This window comes from Ochotona princeps, chromosome 4 (genome assembly GCF_030435755.1).
Source record: "Ochotona princeps isolate mOchPri1 chromosome 4, mOchPri1.hap1, whole genome shotgun sequence".
NCBI classification, from domain to species: Eukaryota; Metazoa; Chordata; class Mammalia; order Lagomorpha; family Ochotonidae; genus Ochotona; species Ochotona princeps.
In genome coordinates, this window is record NC_080835.1 from 82,358,219 (window position 1) to 82,380,668 (window position 22,450).

Genomic DNA, 22,450 nt, shown 5'->3' on the forward strand with positions numbered 1-22,450 from the left:
GTATATCTGATTTTGCAACAAAAAAAAAATCTTTTTTTAAAATTCAGTTGAAAGTCTCCATAATAGAATGAATGAGGAAGAAGAAAGAATCTCAGAATTGGAACGTATTTCCTATCTCAATGGGGAAACAAACAAAAGCTGGAAGTCAAGCTGGGTCAAGCTTTAAAAACTATTTAAGAATTAAGAGACACGATTAAAAGGCCAAATGTAAGTTATGGGAGTTCCAAAATGAGCAGAAAGAGAAGTTAGGACTAAAGGTGTATTCAATGAAATAATAAAGGAAAATTTCCCTAAACTGGAGAAAGAATTGGGAAACAAGATCCAGGAGGGGAACAGAACTCCCAACAGGGTTGACCAAAAGCAATCTTCACCAAGATACATGAAAATCAAGTTCTCTTCAATCAAATGTAAGGAAAATATCCTTAAATGTGCACATGAAAAAGATCAATTGACATATAGAGGAATGCCAATTAACTCATAGGAGACCTCTCACAGGAAACTCGACAGAACAGAATGGAGCAACATATTCCAGATGCTAAAACCAAAAATTGTCGGCCCACAATAAAGTACCCAGCAAAGCTTTGTCTTTGAAAACAAAATAAAATTTTTCCACAGTAAAGAATATGCCTCTTCCATACCTACCCTACAAATGATAGATGTTCTCTTGACAGAGAGAAGGAACAGCACCCCCCAAAACCAACAGTGAAGAACATCCCAGTAAAGTAACAACAGAAGACTAAATCAATGAACAACCCACTGCTAGAATGACAGGATCAAATTACCACCTATTAATGTTAATCCTGAACGTAAATGGCTTAAACTCATCAAACCTCATAGATTAGTAAACTGGATAAAAAAAACTTTTGTTTTTTGCTACTGAAGATACATCTCACCAAGATCAGCAGATAATATCTCATGGATTTTGATGTTTTTTAGTTTCATCTCTTCAAAACACTTTCTCATTAAATTCTTCAGTGACTCATAGATCATAAAGCATAATTTTTTTCAAGGTTCTAGATTTCCTTTTTCACTTCTTGAGGACACATTAGTCATTCAGCAGCATGTTATTTAACTTCATGGCATTTTTTCTTCCTCTTATTTTGTGGCATTTCATTTAAGCAGATGTACAGTAACTGTGTAATGGAGACTATCACATCCAGATGTGAAGATACACTGCAGTATGCATCTCTACTTCCAGACAAAGATGGACTCCCAATGAAACTGTTTACTATATCTTGACAATAGGATGGGTTCTCTGCCATTGCCCATGCCCACAATGATGGATTTATGACTGTTTATAGGGGAACTAAGCAGGGAAAGAGGTTTTGGGGGCGGGGGGAAGGAAACCCCAGGACTTATGGAATAGTATCATAAAATAATGAGAAAAAAAATTAGTGTAAAACTTAATACAAAATACATAATATTCTTTTTCTTTAAGATTGTTTATTTTTATTGTAAAGGTAAATCTACAGAGAGAAGGACAAACACAAAGATCCTCCATCTGCTGGCTCATTCCCCAAGTGGTTGCCAACAGCCAGAGATGAGAGCCAATCTGAAGTCAGGAACCAGGAGCTTCCTCCGGGTCGCCCACATGGGTGTGGGTCCCCATCCTCTGCTGCTTTCCCAGACCACAATCGGGGAGCTGGATGGGAAGTAGAGCAGCCTTGACAGAAACCAATGCCCACATGGGATCCCGGTGCCTGAGGTGGAGGATCAGTTGGTTCAGCTGTGGTAGGCCCAAGTATAATATTCTTATAGTTGCTTTTCATGATTCTATTTGCAAGAATGTCATGTAATTCCTTTTGCAGCTGAATATTTTCCTGATCTCATTAAGGATGAATTCATTGGGTAAGGAAAGAGCTGCTTGCCTTGAACATTTACTTTCAGCCATTCTCTTTTGACAATCAGGGATTTACATAGCGAAATTCTGAAAAAAGAAAAAGTATGCTTTAGATTTTACAATTGTAGAAATATGATTTTATTCGAGGATTTAACCAAAATATGTTCAACATCTACAAGTAAGTTTTTCATAACTAATTTTTTAAGAAATAGCATGTCAGGTTTCTCTCAATTTTTCACATATAAAAATCAATACTCCACATTTATTCTTAATCTGTGATGGGTAAGAACTTTCAACTCTGATTTCTTCTCTGTTATTATACTGTATGATAGCTATGCTTATATGAGTGATAGAGGTGCAGTAGCAAAGGAAATGGATCATTTGGGACATTAAATAAACAAAAATATGGACACATGTCCAGTTATAAAGTTTTACACTTCCTTCAGAAGTTTATTGAAGAGAATGGTTACTTGAATAAATTTAACAAACTTTACCTGGAGTACTATATGTGTGTGTGTGTTTGTGTGTATACACAAAGTATATATTCTGTTTAGCTGATGAAACATCCATTTGACATTAGTGACTGAAGATATGAACACACACGCTTGCCAATTCCCACACAAATACTACAATGTGATACATATTTTCTCCATAAAAATGAAAACCACTGTTAGTTTTCATTATCATCTAAGAGTTTCAATAGTTGGTATTTATGAAAGATATATGTACATACATTTTTGTTAAATCAATTTTGTCCTCAAATACAAATGACAACATTTCAACTAGTTACAGGCTAAGTTACTGAAATCTAATTCATGTATGAATTTCAGATACTGAATACAGAATTTTATAGTGAAACATCTAACTCAAAATACATTTAAGTGTATTTGATTTCTGAATTTGTATATCAAGGGACATACACAAATATCCATTTTTTTTAACGCCAATCCACCAGTGTTCTGATGTAGAAAACTTAGCATGACCAATAATGTCCTATATTGAGTAGTATGGTACATTGCAAACAATAACTGTAAATTCAGCAGCTATGGAAATCAAAAACACTGGTCGAGGCTCAGCTCAGCACTTGGCATTTGACAACACCAACTATTTGAAAAACACAGAGTTAACAAAGAGAGGGTGTTTATGGGGGAAAAGATAAGGGGATGATCAACAGAGTAAGAAATTGCTAGATTCTTTTATACCACTCTATAAGGAACTGGCCTTCTTGGATAATGCCAACCCTCCCATTCCCCAGTCTCTCCCTTCTCAGGAAGGTACTTAAAGATGTGCTGCACGCAAATAAAACAGCATATCTAAGAAAGATAAAGAAAGTGGGAAAACAGGGAATTCGACAAAAGGGAAAGGTAAGCAATCCTCAGGATGACAGTAATGGGGGTTCCAGGATGACAGCAGGAAGAAAATGCAGACTGCATGGAGCACACTACTGTAGAAGCCATTTTCTCCAGGTCAGTGAGACTCACAGAATTCCTGGAGTGTCTAAACAGCTGAACAACCACTGGAGATGTTCAAGAAAATAAGGATAGACTAAAGAATGAGGATAACCTATCAGCTACAAACAGTGGCTACATAACCTTAACAACGTAGACAAGTTGTCACAGTCAATGATGTAAACTTTCAATTATGATATAATTATGTTGGGAACAGAGGAAGGGCAACAACAAAAGAATGACAAGAAAGATTTATATTAGGAATCCATGAAACAATGCCTAAAATTCAAATTAGTAAATGCAATACAAGCACAGCATTTGAAGATCTGGCAATAACAATAGTGAATTATAATAAAAGTACCTGTCTTGAGGACAGGAAATGATGAGAGATATCAAAATACTAGTGCTTTCCTGTAGGAAAACACACACAAACACACATACACACAAACTTACAGGGCTCCTTGACTTTTGAAACTGTGCATATGTGGGGCTTTAACAAAGAATAGATAGAAAAACCTAAAGGACAGAATGCAGCACAGTGACTGGCTCATAAAAATTTCATAATAAGTGTTAAATCATTTTATTAGTACAATGACAAAATGGTTTTTCATATCACCATTACCCTCATGCTAGGGATAACAAAATGCCTCTCTTATAAATGTAATTGAACTTTTCAAATCACATATTACGATTAAAATTAAGCATGCTTAGTTAAAAGAAACATGCTTAATTACATTAAAAAAGTGTAAGACATTCCAATATTTCCACTAAGTGAAGTATACCTAATTTTGTATAATTCACACAAAAATTTTAATGTCAGTAATACAAATGATGCAATTATTTATTCTTTCTATTTACAAGACTTTAATGCACTACAACCATTTAATAGACTGTCATCAATATGATAGTTTTGTCATATTATATATTATGTTCCCATTTTAAATTAAATCCTATTCACTAAAACGAATATACAAACAGAAACAGAGAAAGACCATGAATGGGAGGTTCATAAAAAAGATACAGCCAACAACAATAATACGCCAACCTTGTTTGTAATGAAATACTAATCTTTTCTTCTGTATTTAGTCTTTACCACTATAACTGAAAAATAGTTGACCAGGAGTAATTAGGCCACCCACATACTAATAACTGTGAGCATAAATTGTACGACCTTTTGAAGAGGATTATGGCAATGCCTACCAAAGTTCTAAAATTATTTATACACTTTGAGCCAATTACTCCACGTTTAAAACCTTCCTTAAAGATATGATTAAGCAAATATCTCAAAATGTACTAGGACATTCACCACTGCTAACAGCAATAAACCACAACGCTCAAAATGTCCGATCCAGAGGAAAGTGGTTATGCTAGGGCCCATTTTTCTTACCACTTTCCATTCCTGCCAAACCTGCCATAGCCTCTTTCAGAGTCTACTTTGAATAGATTACAAATGTTAAACATTGGCTTTCTCTTCAACCTGATCGGAGTCGGGGGAAACCTAAGGTCTTTTGGAAGAAGTTTCCCTCGTAATAAACAAATGTGAGAGAATGGCATTTCTGACTTATAGATGCAGTTTCGTGAAAACTTAAACCTGGAAATTACAACAGCAGCTTTTATAACTGGGAAGGGGGGGCGGAATCAAGGTTAAAAAAAAAAGTGAACTGGGGCCAAAAAAACCAGACAAAACAATGTGTTCTCAATGACAGTTCCTTGGCAGTTGTATATGCTACTTGAAATAATAAATTGTACTGTTTTTGTACACTGTTTCTTACTTCTGATTAAGAGCAACCTGATATCAGGTGTATGAGCAGATGAGTACTTTAGAATCAAGTTATCATAGTAGTTGTGCTTAAAAAAAAAACCCAAATTATAAAACAGCAATGTTCTTATTTTCTATGAATATGGATTAACCTGCCCAAAAAAATCTCTGGAAAGATATTCCAGGTGTACGAGCAGTAATCTCTAAATAATAGAATTTAAACATTCTTTTTTTACAAATTCGTGTTTTCTATGTCTTCTGTAATGAGTATCTAACATTCTTAGATTCTGCCACCCTGTTTCTAGCAATTCAATTTAATTTCGAAAAAGAGATTTAGTGAGCTACTGCAATTGAAGTTTGCTTTTTAAGAGGAAAAGTGCTGAGTTTTTCTAGATCATTTTTTGAATTCAAATTTTCTACTACCAGGCATCTATTTTTCTGTGAATATGGAAAACTATACTTTTTATTTCCTCTTATTAGGAAATCATGATTGTGTACCATTTCGTATTGGAATTTCTTCCGTGAAACAAAAACAGTCCCAAAATGAAGGATCTTCAGGTGTCATGGGAACAGCAGATGATATTAAATCATTAAAAGTGAGGATAGTAAATTGCCTCTGAGATGGTTTAGAATCATCTTGAGATGAAACCTAAAAGGGGAAAAAATTATGCCATTATCATAACAATATATTACTGTCACAATCAATTTTATAATTACGAAAGTAAGTACAAAATATATTCCAGCAGTATTAACATTGTAGGATTTCTGGAATACTGCTTTTACTTCTTAGTGTTGTCAATGTAACAAATAAATAGACGAAATAGAAAATCGTGTTCTTAAATTTTTTGTCTAGTGACATTTGCATAAAATGTAGATTTACTGGACTGCAAAACATGATTCAGTAGATAAGAGTTCAAAGCCATCCCAAAATGCATAATTTTTGAAAGCAAGTGAGGTTTTTTTCATAGATTTGTCCCATAAATGCAAATGTTTGAGACATACTAGCCTGAGTCCATCTATAGGGTGGACCTGGTAAAGTGCCAGGACTGTAAAAACAGGGAACACCTTTTCAGGAAATTATTGAACAGGAACTTTAACTGCATTGTCTACCTTGAAGTAGAGACCGTGTTCGTAATCTTAAGTTCCTACACATTCAAGCACAGACTGAGCACTTCTAATTTGAAACATACACTGCTATAAAATTCAAAATTTCTGGTGTGGACATGCGCTACAGCAAAAAATTCCAGACCTGTCCTCATGTCATGACTCAGTCAAAACGTAAGTACAGGAAAAAATAATGTAGAAAATTACCTTCAGGCTGTATAAATAAGACGTCCATGAAAGATAAACGAATTATGTGCTTAGATGTGGGCTTTAACCCACAAGATACCTCATTATCCATTTTAAAATCAAAATTTGAAACGCTTGTGGTCCAGTATTTATTTTATCTGATTTATGTCTTGTGATTCTGCTGTGTTACGGTTATGTCAGTTTTAAACAGGGGGATGTCAAATGATCCAATGTGCTCCAGCCCCCACATAAGGCAAATGGCAGACATGGATCTGAAGCCCAGTCTTTCCACTATGATACTACTGCCCAATAGAGTCCAGCCAGGGAAATAAAAAGTACTACTGAATGGGCTAACGCATAGAAAACTACACACCTCTACAACAAATCTGTGGTACTGAGCATGAAGCTAATACTTGAAAACAGATAAACTGGGTCAGAACAACTTCAGATAAAGGACATCAATATAATACACCATCACTTTTTAAGAAACAATCTTACAAAGAATTTTAATTCTTGAAGAACTTATGAAAGACATTCCATTTTCCTAGAACACTGCATATACATTGACCAAGACACGTTCTCTCACATGGATTCCTAAAATAACGTAAGTATATAGGTGCATTCTTTAATTACTTCCAAACAATCACAACTACGCGCAGACTGACAGTTTCTGATGCTAAACTGTTCTACTTTTAAACAGCAGAGATTGAAAGAAGCAAACTGATACTGACATTTTATTATGTCTCTCACATGTTTGATTTGGTGCTTCATAGGATACAGGGAGGATTTATAGACATCCTTCTGCATCTATAACTTAATAAAAAAAAAACCTTTCCAACCTGACATAAGGCAAATAACTTTTATTCTAATCAATGGAGAACATCAATTTAGGCTTTTTTAGAAAGAGAGAAATCCTAAAATCTTACATCCTGATGTGTGGCTCCATCGGGTTTCCTGAGAGCTACTGCAACAAAGTGGTGCTCGTCTATTTTGCTCTCCTGGAAGAGAAGAATACTGCTTACTACGACATAAATTTCAACACAGCTAGGGGGACATTTTCTAAATCTCCCCATACACATGCCCACACAAATACACACTTCCTAGGAGTTAAGTAACAAGCAAAATTTTACACACCCCTCAGGAGTTAATGAGCAAAATTTTAACTGAAAAGCCACTCTACCAAGGCAGTCTTCAAAAAAACACCAGCTAAGACAGAAAATTTCAATATTTAGTACTTAAGAACCTTTTACAGAAACTTTGTATTTTTCCTCACATTTTGACACCTTAGGATACTCACATTAGCAAAACATAAAATGCATGGGCCCGGAGCAGTACCCTAGCAGCTAAGTCCTCACTTTCAACACACCAGGATCCCATATAGATGCCGGTTCTAATCCTGGCGGCCCCGCTTCCCATCCAGATGCCTGCTTGTGGCCTGGAAAGCAGTGGAAGGCGAGCCAAAGCTTTGGGATCCTGCACCCGTGAGGGAGACCCAGAGAAGTTCCTGATTCCTGGCTTCAGATCAGCTCAGCTCTGACAGTTACCGCCACTTGGGAAGTGACTCAGTGGGTGGAAGATCTTTCTCTTTGTACCCCCTTCTCTGCAAATCTGACTTTCCAATTAAAAAAAAATTTTTAATAAATTTCGATAAGGACAAATTTAAGACAATATAAAGAGGAAATGAAATAAAATAACAATTAGATTTAAAAGGTAAAACTTATCTTTACACACACAGTAAACATCTTGAATACACAGACGCAAAAATACCTACAGTGTTTTTCAAAAGCTGAGCACACAGCATACATTTCTATATGCATGGAATGTGACAAGAAGCACAAATCATGTGTACATACATGTTAAGGCACCAAAGACGACTCACTGATATACTATTTGAGCATTTCTATAACAGATACTGTCACTTCTTTTTTTTTTTTTTTTTTTTTTTTTTTTTTTTTTAAAGATTTATTTTATTTTTATTACAAAGTCAGATATACTGAGAGGAGGAGAGACAGAGAGGAAGTGGAGCTGCCGGGATTAGAACCAGCGGCCATATGGGATCAAGGCAAGGACCTTAGCCACTAGGCCACGCTGCCAAGCCCGATACTGTCACTTCTTACACTGCTCGAAACAAACAAAAAAAAGTATTTTCCCTTAAGTCAAACACAAAGCCCACAATATTTATTTATTCATAAATATTTATTCATTTATTTATCTATCTATCTATCTATCTATCTTGGAAAGGCAGATTTGACAGAGAAAAGGAGAGAGAAAGATCTTCCATCTGCTGATTTACTCCCCAAATGGCCACAATAGCCGGAACTGAGCCAATTCAAAGCAGGAACCAGGAGCTTCTTCTGGGTCTCCCAAATGGGTACAGGTTCCTAAGGCTTTGAGCTATCTTCTACTGCTTTCCCAGGCCACAAGCAGGGCGCTGGATGCAAAATGGAGCAGCTGGGACACAAACTGGCACCCATATGGGATCCTGGTGCATGCAAGACAAGTATTTAGCCACCGGACTATCGCACTGAGCCTAGTCCATAATATACATTATCATAAATGAAGTTACTCTCTATGAGGCAGGGGCTTCTATTATTTACACTGGCTATGTTAACAAGAATTTATAATTAATTTTGACTAATTATTTTTGGAAAATCACTCTTAACAACAGTTCTTTAGTCCCTATATCAAAAGATACCAGAGATCAGTTGTGGCAACAATCAGTTTTCATTCAGTTTTTGGCTAACATGCCAGATGTCCTGTTCAATTAGCCACTGATCTTGAAACAATCCAATATTCAATTAGATTCACTTCAAAATGAAGTTTCATCATGTTTACTCCTACCCTACAAGTATTATTTCAGTGAAATTTGACACAATGAAATTAGAGAAGTAGTTTTCAAACTGGTCAATAATCTCTGTTACTATATCATGTCTTACAACTATGTTAACTATTAATATTCAATGTTCATTACAACAAAAGTACTATGAAATCCCTTTTACTTAGGACACTTTATATAACAAATATTACGTTTTTTAAAAAGTCTAAGGCAGCCAGTTACACTTGCCGTTAAGGTAATTCATCCAATTATTTAATGCATTGAGTTGAACTTACTGACTCTTCAAAATTTTCTAGATTTCTAGGAATTATCTAGTCTTGTAATTTTTCGTCCATAAGATTAATGTGAATATAAAAATTCTTTATGATCACCACCAAGTCCAAAGGGAGCAAGAATATTTTACCTAGGAAAAAGTTTTTATCATTAGATTTAAAAAATGATTTTCTTCAGCAACACTGCACATCAGACTTTAGTAGGCATTCCATCGTACAAATGAAGTATAGTAAAATTTTAAGCTGTAACTATTCTTCCAATTGTAGATTAAGAATGCTAGCCATAAATTTCAGTCCTAGTTGATAAAGTCATTGCCTTGTAAAAGCCAAGAATCTCTAATTTATCTCATCAGCTGAAACATTTTAGTGGCCTTTTCAAACAGGTATTAGAAAAAGCTAGTCCAAGTGTTGAAGACACCTGCCGGGGCAGATGCAGGAAGCAGCAGGGCCTGCTCGAGCACTGCAGTCCCTATCACCCATGCAGGAGACCTGGACTGTACTCCGCCTTCTGACTTCTGGCTTTCAGCGCACCCAGTCCCAGCAGTTGTGAGCACGCGGGCAGTGAAACAAGTAGGAGCTCTCTTCCTATGCTTCTTTCTCTCTCTCTCTCAAATTAACTGCAGCCTATAAAAATATTAGACTTGCATTTTCATTTTTCCAGATATGCTGGTGTGGAAAACACTTTGAGTTTACAATAATGGATTATTAGCATGGTCTTAGAAAAGGAACAAAGTTATTAAAGAGGGCAGGGGTCAATGCCATGGTGTAGTAGCTTAAGCCTCCATCTACAACGTTAGAATCCCAAATGGGCATTGGTTCAAATTCCAGCTGCTCCATTTCTGATCCTTGCTTATGGCCTGGGAAAGCAGCAGAGGATGGCTCAAATCCTTTGGCACTTGCACCGATAATAGGAGATCCAGAAGTTCTTAGCTCCTGGTTTTCAATCAGCCCACCTCTAACCAATGCAGCCAGTGGGGGAAGATCTAAGTGTCTTATGCCTTTCCATTTTTTTTTTCTTAAAGGAGAGGGCAAGTACAGACTAGGGAAGTCGCAGAATTAGAAAAAGCAAACAGGAATGGTCAAAGAATAGCAAATTTTGATTTGGCTGCAATGTAGAGCACACGGGGGAAATGGCAGCTAAAGACTAAAAAAGCTGGCTGAAGCTGAACAATGAAAAATAAATTCATTTATTCTAATTGGTTTCTAGTAATCTGCATTGGTCAAGGCAAATATAAAGAAGACCAATCCTAGGAACTGCAGGGAACAGAGATTTCAGAAAGGAATGTGTCACTGTTAATTGGTCCTAGACCGATCAATATGACAAAGCATAAAGAAAGAAGAACCAAACATAGAGCTTAATGTTTTTCATGTTGGATGACTGGATAAAAGAAACACAAAGCTAAAGAAGAAAACAATTACAATTACAATTACAATTTCAATTTCAATTACAATTACAATTTCAATTACAATTACAATTTCGGCCTATTTGTGGAATCTGAGGAGTGTCTTGATTCAAAGTGGGTTTGAAGAGTGAAAATAACTGAGCTAAAGATCAGGTAGTAATATATACACAAAAAGATGAGCTCCTTGACACTGCAAGCTTGAAAGTGATCAATGGCAAGAAAGGGCAGATACTTGGGGAAATTGTCTATATGCAGAGGACAGAACTGAATGACATTAATTTTCCTAAAATGTGCTTTCTAAACATGATGTTCCTTTATACAGGAGGATACAATCATCCTCCTCAAGTGACTACAACGGTCCAGCCTGGGCCAGGTCGAAGCCAGGAGCCAAGAGTTCCACCAAAGTCATTTCCAATTCTTCAGTCCCGCATCACTGCCTGCAACTAGCAGTACACTTAATAGCTGACTTCTCTCACAGTCTCTGTTCTTGGTAAATAATACACAGAACCTCCACTGCCTTTGTGATGGGAGGGAATTTCTCTCAGCTGGAGTCTTTCCAAACACTTTAAACCCACGAGTTATCAGGTTCTAGAGCAAGGGTGGGCAACATTCAATTTGGGGCCATAACACCCACAAAAATCAGATGATACAGCCTTGCCAAGGCAACTGCATTAGAACTCGAAATTCAATAACTTTACAGCACATTAATTTTTAAACTGACACTTTGGTATGGCTGATGGCCTTGTTGTAGAGTACTTTTTCAAGCCTTAAGAACTCAAACACCTTTGTTATCCATGGAAGTGAAGCTGATCTATTTGCTGACTCTTCTCACCTCATCTGCAAAGCTATTTAAGATGCCCATGTCCCAGGCCTGGCACGATGGCTCAGTGGCTAAATCCCTGCCTTGCACATGGCGGGATCCCCTATGTGCACAGGGTCGTGTCCCGGCTGCTCCACTTCCATCCAGCTCCCTGATTGTGGCCTGGGAAAGCAGTAGAGGGTGACCCAAAGCTCTGGGACGCTGCATCCATGTGGGAGGCCTGGAAGCTCCTAGCTTCAGATCTGCTCAGTTCCGGCTGTTGCAGCCACTTGGGGAGTGATCCAGTGGGTGGAAGATCTTTCTGTCTCCTTCTCTCTGCAAAAATCTCCTTTTCCAATAAGAATAAATAAATCTTTTAAAAAAGAAAAGCCTATGTCCCATACCAAAGAACGCCTGGGTTTAATACCTGGCTGTGACTCCTTATTGCAACTTCCTTCAAGAGCAAAACTTGGGAAGCCACAGGTCATAGGTCTAGGAGCTATGTCCCTAACCCCCACATGAGCCTGGATTGAGTTCTCAGCCCCAGCCGTTCTGGGTATCTGGGGAATGAATCAGCAAAGTTGAGCTCTCTGTCAGGTCTCTCATTCAGACAGGTAAGTGTGGAATGAGTCGACCATCGATACTCTCAGTTTCTCACAGAAATATGGACAGATGAAGAGACAGACAACTGAATAAATGAGAGCAATGAACCTGAGACACGCACAAAGGCAAAGTAAACACAATCAAGCTCTGAGTTCTTCATTTCTCATTCCGAGGCAAGCAAACCTCAGACTCGGCTAGTCTTACCAGTCACACTAGTAGTATAAACTATTCTAGTAGTTTATAACAACCTCCGTTTTTATTTAAAATAGTTAGTGTTGGGTTTTTCTCACCACAACCCAAGAACTGCTAAAACCAAAAACAGAAAGATCAAAATCTGTAATACAATCAGTTCTCTCCCCAGTGATTCTCCCCTTTCCAATTGCGAAACAATCTAACCAAACAGCTAACTTTGAGCTATTTACATACAAAGTAGTTCTCCTGGGGCTGGCACTGTGGTGTCATGGGTAAAAATCACCACCTATACTGTTGGCATCCCATATGGGTAGCAATTCAAGTTCTCACTGCTCCACTTCCAACCCAGCTCCCTGCCAATGCACCTGGGAAAGCAGCAGTGGCTTTGGAGACCTAAAAGAAGCTTTGGAATCCTGGCTTCAGCCTGGCATAGTCCAACACAGCCATCAGAGGAGTGAACCAGTGGATGGAAGAGAACTCTCTGATTCCTTTCTCTCTGAAATCCTGCTTTTCAAATAAATGAATAAATTTTTTAAAAGCAGCTCTTTCTTTTTCAGAGCCTCTTTCCCTTTCCCATTCTTAACTACAATGATTCAAATGATTCAAATGATTCATCTTTCTAGCATGAGTTGAACTGTAGCACACTCCTGAAGCATTCTTGACTTAACATTCAGTGTACAAAGACTGCATCCCAGTTATGTCAACTTAATAAGTCTCCTTAAATTAATCTCATATATATATACATATGTATATGCAAATTCTTGTTCTACTAATTCTATAATCTTACCTCAAATGCCCATTCTTTTTCTTCCTCACCATCCAGGAACAAACGTGTTTCTTTATAAACTTGGCCTATCTCCAAGTTTAATGGAGATATTTCAAATTCAAGACGTTGTAATTCAAATCCCAGTCCAACACCAATGGCTTTTATGTAGCTTTCTTTCAATGCCTAAAATAGACAATTTTCTCTTATTCAGAAAGTAAAAGTTGTCATAAAATAAACAGGATTAATATCTGCATTTATCACTTTATATTATATTGTAATTTTTTTGACCCTTAATACAACATGGAAACAATGTGACCATTAAGGGGGAAAATCAATTAAGTTTTCTGCACCTCCATTCCCACAAAAGTAACCTGCAATAATAACAGAACTTTTCCCATAAGGTAGGTATGAGAAATAAACTTATGAAGAGCTTGAAATAATGTCGTCTGGTATATACTAAGTATTACATAAATGTTTATCAAGTAAGGTTCATGTATATAAGTTCCTTTAAGACGGAAAACATTAGTTGTAAATGTTGGCAAATGAGATGTTTCGTTTTAGCTTTAATGAGCACCTTCTTAAAAAAACAGTACCTTCTGAGCATTAAATATAGGTTAAATTTTCTTAAAATGTCATTCTTACACTGCATGAACAGAAATCCTAAGTCTTACGTCATCACCTCTGCTTCAAGCATTACATGCGCCTGAGAACCAGTCACACAGCCCTTCTAAGACACAGAATCACCACAGACTTTTATCATGAGAATTCCAAAATTATACCCAATTCCTATAAAACATATCCAGCTGAGTCCATTCATCTTTAAAGCTTCTGATCGTTTCCCATTCTTTGTTTGTGAACTTCCTTTTCATAATATGAAAGAATTCTGGAATTGAACCACGACCTGTCAATTGATGCAATAAAATAATTAAAACCAGTTCCTCTAATAGAAAACAGTTTTCCTGTTGCTAAGTTTATTAAAGACAGCATAAGAAGATAGCTATAAGTTAACTTACTTTTTAATAAACAGTAACAATAAATATCAAATCAACATAAACTGGGAATTAACATATAAAAAAGGCATTAGCTCAGAAAGAGGATAATTTACTATAATGATGCAGAAAAACACAACTTTACCAAGATGGTCTCCAAAAAATCCTCATGAAATTTTGCACCCACATCTGTTCATGAATTTTTAATAATTAAAAGGAAGCTTTTTATACATGATATAACACTTATCAAGAATCCATACCAAATATTCCTAAACACAGCTATACTGTTTTAGGGTTTAAATTTCTTGCTGTGCTATATGTGTACAAAAGAGAAAATAGAACAATTTGTTATAGTTTTGTGGAAACTGGTAGAAAGTTAAAAAAAAATTTCTTTTTAAGAGGCTGTTGTAATTAGAAAGTTTCCATACATTTCCTTCAATAGTTTTTTGAAAGTTCATTATATTTGATATAATTTGAGAGAGACCCTGATCCCCTGCTTCACTCCCCAGATGCTTATAAATGGAAATGAGCTCATGTGGGTGCAGGGACTCAACCACTGCTGCCATCCCCTGTGGTGTCACTGGGTACACATTAGCATGAAGCTATGACTAGGACTAAAGGTGAGACCCGAATTAGATTCCTGAGATGAGGACATCCCCCGTGGTGTCTTACACTACCAAATGCCCACCCCAAAATAAGTATTTTCTGCATATTTTGTAATATGATGTTTCCAAGTAAAAGCAAACTACAATTTTTTTTTTTTTGTCATCCACAAAACAATTTCAACAGAGGTTAGTTTGTGAATACTCAACCAAAGCACAACACTGCCACACTGTGGCCAAATGGTGAAAATACAGTGATTATATACTATGTTTAGTACATAGTTTACCAGGCAGGAAATTACACTAAAAGTCAGAATAAAAAATTGTTCCTCCAACTATTGGAAGACTGTACAACTACTGGGCACATAATATGGCAAATTCTCCTAATAATGTCATCAATCCCATTTATTGTTATCTCCTATTTAAGCATCCCATTTAACACTGCAAAACTTAAACAACTACATATACACATAAAAACAAAAATTACTGCAAAACACAGAATGACTAGCCAAGTTTAGAGAAATTTGACTCTCCATCTTATAGCTTAATTTTTAAGTAAAGCAGCATTAGACATTAACAAAGTATTCTACAATATCAATTAATCAAGCCCATGCAGAAACTAAAAAAGTTCATGTTCAACGTACCAGTTATCTACAACAAAACTTTCTAGAGCCAATACTAAGCAGACCTATGAAAAAAATCCCACTGGTGCCAGACCCTCACAGTTCATCTGAATCTCTCTGTCCCTAGGTCACCAATGTGTGCATGCAGAATGGCACCTCAGCTAGTTTAATACTTCTCCTAAAGAAAAGTGTTTTGTTTGTTTATTTGTGGGTGTAGGTGAGCAATGTCTGTCTCATTGTGAAAGTATCAAAAGTTAGCTCTAGCTAGTATGTAATAAAACATCACTTTTGAAATCTAAAATTTAATTTCCTAAGTATTTGATTTCATAAGCCAGATTGTATATAGTTCTGCCTATAAGGGAACTGAGTTAATATCTATCTAGTAAGTCTGACTTATCAGCCCATTCAGCCTTCACTTTATCAAAATATAAACCCAGTATGGCAGTCTGAGCGGCCAAAATATTCATAAGCCACATATACAAAACCTCTTGTAAGTGACTGACAAAGGTTATCTACAAGTTTTTAATCAGTATAACAGAAAAAAAAACCCACAAGATTGAGTTATGACAATCTAAGCTTGAGACTGCACAGTCTTAAATATCAACTGCTCTTGGTGGGCTTTTTCTGAAAAGAATCATAATTTTTATTTATTTGAAAGGCAGAGTTAACAGACAAAAAGGGAGAGAGATCTTCCATCCTCTGGTTCACTTCCCAAATGGCCAATTTTGCCCCAAGGTTGTGCCTGGCTAATGCAAGGAGTTGGAGTTTCTTCCCATTTCCCACCTGGATGTAAAGACTCAAGAACTTGGGCAATCCTCCACTGCTATGCCAGGCACATCAGCAGGAAGCTGGAGAGAAGGTGGAGCAGCCAGAACGATATGGAATGCCAGTGTCTGAGGCGGCAGCGTAATCCACCACTCCACAAAACCAGTCCCTTACTGTATATCCGTTGTTAAAATGGATATACATCAACATATAGAGGCATTAATAAACAGGTAATAATCAGGCCTGTGAAGCTACAGCTACCTGGCTGAAAATACTATCCATCAAAGAAGGACTCGACGTAGCAAAGACGGAGATGCTACTCTCAAGGTGTCTGAACACAACATCGGCCCCTGCTGGGTTTGTGAACCACGATTTTCTATTCCTTTCCAACTTCCTTTTGGAATAAGAACGTCTATCTGCTTTTCTCACCACTGTATGAGGTAACTACAAAACAGAGAAAATATAAGTAAGAAACTATGTATTTCAAAATTTCTTTGCATCGAACATTTGACCGCACTGTTCCACCAACTCTTTCAAGTACCCTTATAGTTTCTAGGATGTTTTGTTTTCTAGTTTCACCGCAGAGGAAGAGAAATTTTGTCCCAGACAGACCATAGCTTATTTACAGCAATTCACATGAGATCTGCTACTTTTAAAAGTCAGCATTTGATGAGAATTTAGACAAGGAGATAACTGTGGGATGAGTAGACTTGGGGATACTGACTACGGGTTGAAACATTTAGTCTGTCAATTATGGGTGACTGACAGCAGATGGATTAGACTAGGCTGAGGAGTGTCTTCCAAAACTCATGACCATCTGGAACCTCCTAGCACTTCCGAGTGTCCATAGATGCAATCAAGGTAAGATTAGAGGGCCGGTGTAGTTATGAGGAACACACAAACACAGAGATGAGGCAGGGAAAGCCACGTGAAGGGAGAGGCAGAAACTGGACTGAGGAGACTGCTAGTAGCAGCAGAAACCAAGAGGCAAGAATTCTTCCCAGAAATCTTCAGAGAAAGCAGAACCTGGCAAAAACTGAGTGACTTCTCTCAAGAAACACCAGAGAATAAATTTCGACAGAGTCATCCCACGTTGGGGCACCTGGCTGTCCCACTTCCTCTGTACCAAATCCAACTACCTGCTAATAATGTGCACCCTGAGAGGCAGCAGGTCATAGCTTACATACCTGGGTCTCTGCTAAGAGGGACACCTGGCTGAGCTCTGGGCTGCTGGCTTCAGCCTAGTCCACACTGGCTGTTGCAGGCCTTTGGGTAGTGGACCAGTGAACAGATGGATGTGTATGTGTCTGTCGGTGTTTCGAATAAGTTTAAAAAAAAGTGAATCAAAGCCATAAAGAACTTAAGTATTTCCAAAACTTTAGGCTATATTCACACACTCTACGTTAGCTAACCAACTTTGCTCTATTTTGTACATTTGGCAAAATGACTTAACAATTCATTAAACTATGCTTTCTATATATTTGCACCTTTAACGGTAGACGCAAATCAGAAAATGAGGAAAAATCAACCAGAAGTTCCCAATTGAGGTTGACAAAATAGGGTGATGATCAGGGCAGCCTATTCTTCCCACAGTGAGAACTGTACTCACTGGTAGCAGAGCAACACCTCACCCTTGAGTCTGGGTTAATTCTACTGCGGCTATGTTAGAGCTCATGGGAGTGAGGGGTCTCCCATGGGGCTGAGGGTTTAATCACAAGACAAGTGGGCTGCTATGTAAGAAGCACCATCAACCTCCCCCTCTGTCTTTCTCTGGCGCAGGTGCCTTGCCTCACATACCCACTGCTCCACCATGCTTCGGGCAGGTGGGCCCTCCCAAGAAGCTGAGCAGATGCTGGAGCCGTGCTTCTGACCTTTAGCGCTGTGAGCTACATGAACCTCTTCCTAAGCTACTTAGCCTTGGGTGGCTGGTCGCAGAAACAGAAACCAAACTGCACCCAAATGCTGGCAATAATGGCAACAGTCTGTCAAAACACTAAGGATGCAAACATCTCCCCCAGCAGCCCACCTTAGCCCTCTGAACAGCCGACAATTAACAACACCCATGGAAATTGTAGTTCCTTACTGTCATTCGAAGTTTTACTTTCCACCACTTAGCAAGACACTTAAAAATATTCCTAGCACAATTTCCTCATCTATTTGTGTTAAATAAAATAATTCAAATGCATTCTCATCAAGAAGTTATGCTGTGTACAATCGTACTTCAGAAATCAGGGGCATGGTAACAACTTCAATGCTGACTGGAAAATATGTCTTCACCTTAGGTTGTGGGCAAATCAAGTTTCTTGGCAATGAAGCAATCAAGAAAAAGAAACGGCAGCCAGCATTGTGGCATACTGGTTAAAGCTACCCATGACACCGGCATCCCATATGGGTGTCAATTCATGTCTGGTCTCCACTTCATTTCCAGCTGTTAGTGGCCTTAGAAAGAGCAGTGGAGGATGGCCCAAGCGTTTGGGTCCCCGCCATGTGTGTGGGAAAAAACTAGCTTTGGTCTGTCACAGCTTGAGTAAGTGCAACCATTCGGGTAATGAACCCAGCAGATAGACAGATCTCCTCTCTGCCTCTCCTTTCTCTCTAAGTCTGATTTTCAAATAAAGACAAAGAAAAGACCTGGATGGTGCCACTGGCCAAGTAAGATAGATGAAAAAGGCAACAGGAAGGGCTGAAAGGTCTAATAAGACATTTAATAGGAAAGGAACTCTAATTACTTGTTTACTGCTTTCTATAAACCAACAACGCTCATGAAGTCAAACAGTAATTAAACCTGCTTCAAGGGGCATCTTTTTCAGTTAGAGGGCAACCCACTGGGCCAACCTTACTACACAGCAGTATGACTCTAAACAGTAGTGGCATTTCCACTATTTTCTGATTTTAGGAAGAGTTCTTATAGAACAGCAAAGCTATATTAAACGTATAGAACCAGTTGAGCAGAATTTTTCCTTAAAAAATGTACATGCATATAAAAATATATAAAAGTTTCAATGCAGTCAAGGTCAAGTACCTTTAACATTTCTGAAATCACTGAAATCTTCTAAAGAGCAAACTCGGTAAGGAGTTGTCAGGAAAGGTTTATGAATATGCAGAAGCCTGTACTATAGCTGCACAGCACGCACTCACTCAACAAACACTAAGCACCATAATGCATTAGACAAGGCACTAAGACACTACAGTACTCAAACTCTGACGAGGCCAACACAGATCCTGCTCTCAAGTAGCTCACAAGAACCAAGCAAAAGACAATCCACCCTCATCATTAGGAATAATTATAAACTGAAATAATTTGGTTAGGATAAAGGAAGTACAAGTGCCAAGAACCTAGAGTGAAGTTTCACAACAGCATCTCATAAAGTAAGACTGAGGTGAAATCCCACCAGTAAATGCAGAACTGTCTCTACAGAAACGGGGCTGGAGACAAAGCTAATACCAGTCCTCCAGAGAGAATCACATAAACCCAAACACCTGTGGTGAGGCTGGGCGACAAACTGTGCTGTGAGATCAAGAGAACACGGTTTCTCCTATGAATTACTTTTGGTAAAAATAACAACACAATCACTATAGGGGAGTTTGAGAAAAGTAAATCAAAAAACAGTAAAGCACTTAATATACATAGCACATGCTCACTAAAAGCTGGTGACTATGACAATTCTAGAATAATCAAGAGAACTGTGTTAAGTGAATAATACTAAAATTTACCGAAGGAATTCAATTCCACACTAAATGTTAGAATTTCCAAAGTCACGAGTATTAAATTTCTAAGCTAATATATGTTCAGTTAAAATATTTTAGGAAGGTTTGCTTTTCATCCTACATAAATGCGCTAAATAAGCTATATTTTAAAATAGCACAAACACATGTATCTCTAAGAACTGTGATATCATACCACTGACATTTTAAAAAAATAATCCAACAATTCACACATAAACTGTGGTAAACAATTAAGTGAATGTACATATCAAGATACCATTCAAAAAGGAAATCTTCACATTGCGCTTTACTTCCAATAGCACTGTATATACCTCTAGTAATGGAGAACTACCAGCTATGTAGATGTCTCCTACATAGTTAAGGAAATGTGTCTCTTTTGCAAATACAATCTCTTGGATACAATGCTTTGAGTTTTAAGCAAAACTACCTAAACTTGAATAGCTGTAACACATTACCTAACTCAGAGTACTGAACAGGTAAGGATTGAGAAATCAAGACACAAAACTTCTGTACTGCAAAAAAAGCAGTATTACCGGGAAAACTTGTTTTCATGACATCAACTCCCACTTGTAGCTCAGGCTCCGCAGCCAGCACTGCAAAGTCTCCTTGATGAGAGACATTAAAGTTGAAATTGGGGTAAGGATTCAATGAGTCCTTGGCAAGAACGGGTTTTCCTTTTGCAGTTCTTTGTAAACGAATATGATTCCAAGGGATATTCAATTTCTCGGCAACTAATTTTCTTATCATCAGACGACCAGCCTGTTAAATATATAAAACATTTAGTATGTACTGATGTCTATGAAAAATAGAGATGCACTGCTTATAACAGACAATCATTTTTGCTACTTCCAAGTTTTGAAAGTACAAATCATTATAACTACCGCATTAGGACTTAAGTAATGTTTGAGTAGACATAACATTAAAGATTTATTTAGCAATCCTCCCAGCAGGCATCCTTCTGGTTGTTTCTCTGAGTCCATGTGCATTTGCCGAAAGGTTCACTAACTGTATAGAGAAGCAGATAGGAGATGATACCATTTATAGTAGCCTATTATATATTAGACTTTAAATTTATACAGTATAGAAATAATCCCACACCCAGAACTCTCAATGAGACAACTACCACCTTGTGATGTCCTAACCCCCTACAATGTTTGCACATTTCTCACATCACATCCCTGGCTCTGAGTGACCTACCTGTAAGGGCCCTGAGGGACAACTACAAGAAAAGTAATGATGACTGCTGTTATTGGACACGTCAGGCTGCCTTACGATACAGACCTACTGAACATACATCTGTACCTACATGCGGGGGATTCTTCTAGATCCTACATTCTCCAATGATCCCTCAGCACTTACAACTGACAATGCATAACCTTGTCCCACTCTCACCTCATAATTACAAAATTACTAAAAATATACAAGAATTCCAGAGGCTGAACAGCCAATAACCCTTACAATGTTTCATCATTTTTTTTTCCTTCAAATCAAATGCTGACTTATAAACACATACTTTCAAAATATTCCCAACTGCGCCTATATTTAAAATGGAAAGTTGTTTCAATATGGGAAGGACTGTCTGAATGGGTACTCGCTTCAAACTGAATTATATGGCATTTGTTTTCAAATCCAATTTGCCATTTGTTGCACAAAAAAACACGCGACTAATATCTAAATGTCTACTTTAAAATACTGATTTCCATGCTTTCCTGTCAGGAAGGTGAAGCTGAGGATTGCAGCCACCTGGGCCTCGGCCTCATGGGAACCTGGCTTTGGGTTTTCCAAGGGTGCACAACCCAATAAACTCTTCCTGGGGCCTACCACGCGCAAGGTGCCTTGGACAGCCGTGGAATATTTAACAGGCAGCCTAAGCAAGGGTGATGCAAAAACAACCAACCAACCAAAAGGCGGGAAGGGGGGGGCGGCCTTGAACATTCCAGACATTTTAAAAAAAATAAAGTGTAAGACATTATGAGGGAAAAAATCGACTTGGTAAGCCTCCCTTCACTGATTCTCTGGTTCAGTTGGGTCTCCTATTTTGGATTCCAAGGAGCAGGCGCGAAGGAGGCCTCCCGGGAGGCCACAAAGCCCGCTGGGGACAGGCCGCGAGCTCGCGGACCCCAGGGAGCCCGAGGTCTCCACAGCCCGTCCCACCTCCCCCGACACCGGCTTCCTCGGCTCTAAACGCCCCCCAAGACCTGGAGTACCATGGCTGCCTTAGCGTCCCGGGCAAAGACGAACTGGCCAATGCGCTCCTTCTCCTCGGGCTGGATCGACCGCACCGCGAGCAGCCAGTCGGCTCGACTGGGCAGCCAGGTGCCACAGGAAAAGGCCCAGCGGACGCCCTCCATGGACGGCACCAAACACAACCGCTTGGCGGGGAAAACCATATACTGTTAAGAAAGGACCTGGCCGCCACCTCGGGTCTGCCTGATGGCGCGGACGCTAAAGCGGAGCCACCCTTTTCTTGTCGGCGTCCTGGGCAGGGGGCGTGGCGCCGTATACGTCATCGCGCGCCGCCCAGCCAGTCAGAGCCA

The 22,450-nt window shown here is 38.4% G+C and overlaps 1 protein-coding gene across 2 annotated transcripts; it reads right to left on the reverse strand.

Moving 5' to 3' along the window:
- Nucleotides 1-1,616: 1,616 nt before the first annotated feature.
- AASDHPPT (aminoadipate-semialdehyde dehydrogenase-phosphopantetheinyl transferase) lies at nucleotides 1,617-22,446 on the reverse strand. 2 transcript variants are annotated; one of them, XM_012926962.2, is made up of 7 exons: nucleotides 22,121-22,446; nucleotides 20,447-20,672; nucleotides 13,988-14,109; nucleotides 13,230-13,391; nucleotides 7,264-7,335; nucleotides 5,546-5,696; nucleotides 1,617-1,927 (listed from the first exon to the last, which is right to left on the reverse strand). In XM_012926962.2, exons 1-7 carry the CDS (start codon nucleotides 22,301-22,303, stop codon nucleotides 1,905-1,907), a joined length of 939 nt encoding a protein of 312 aa, XP_012782416.2. In that variant the 5' UTR covers nucleotides 22,304-22,446; the 3' UTR covers nucleotides 1,617-1,904. The 2 variants fall into 2 exon arrangements, with proteins under 2 accessions (XP_012782416.2, XP_004585087.2); XM_004585030.2 differs by lacking the exon at nucleotides 1,617-1,927 and having other exon boundaries at nucleotides 5,418-5,696.
- Between the last annotated feature and the right edge of the window lie 4 nt (nucleotides 22,447-22,450).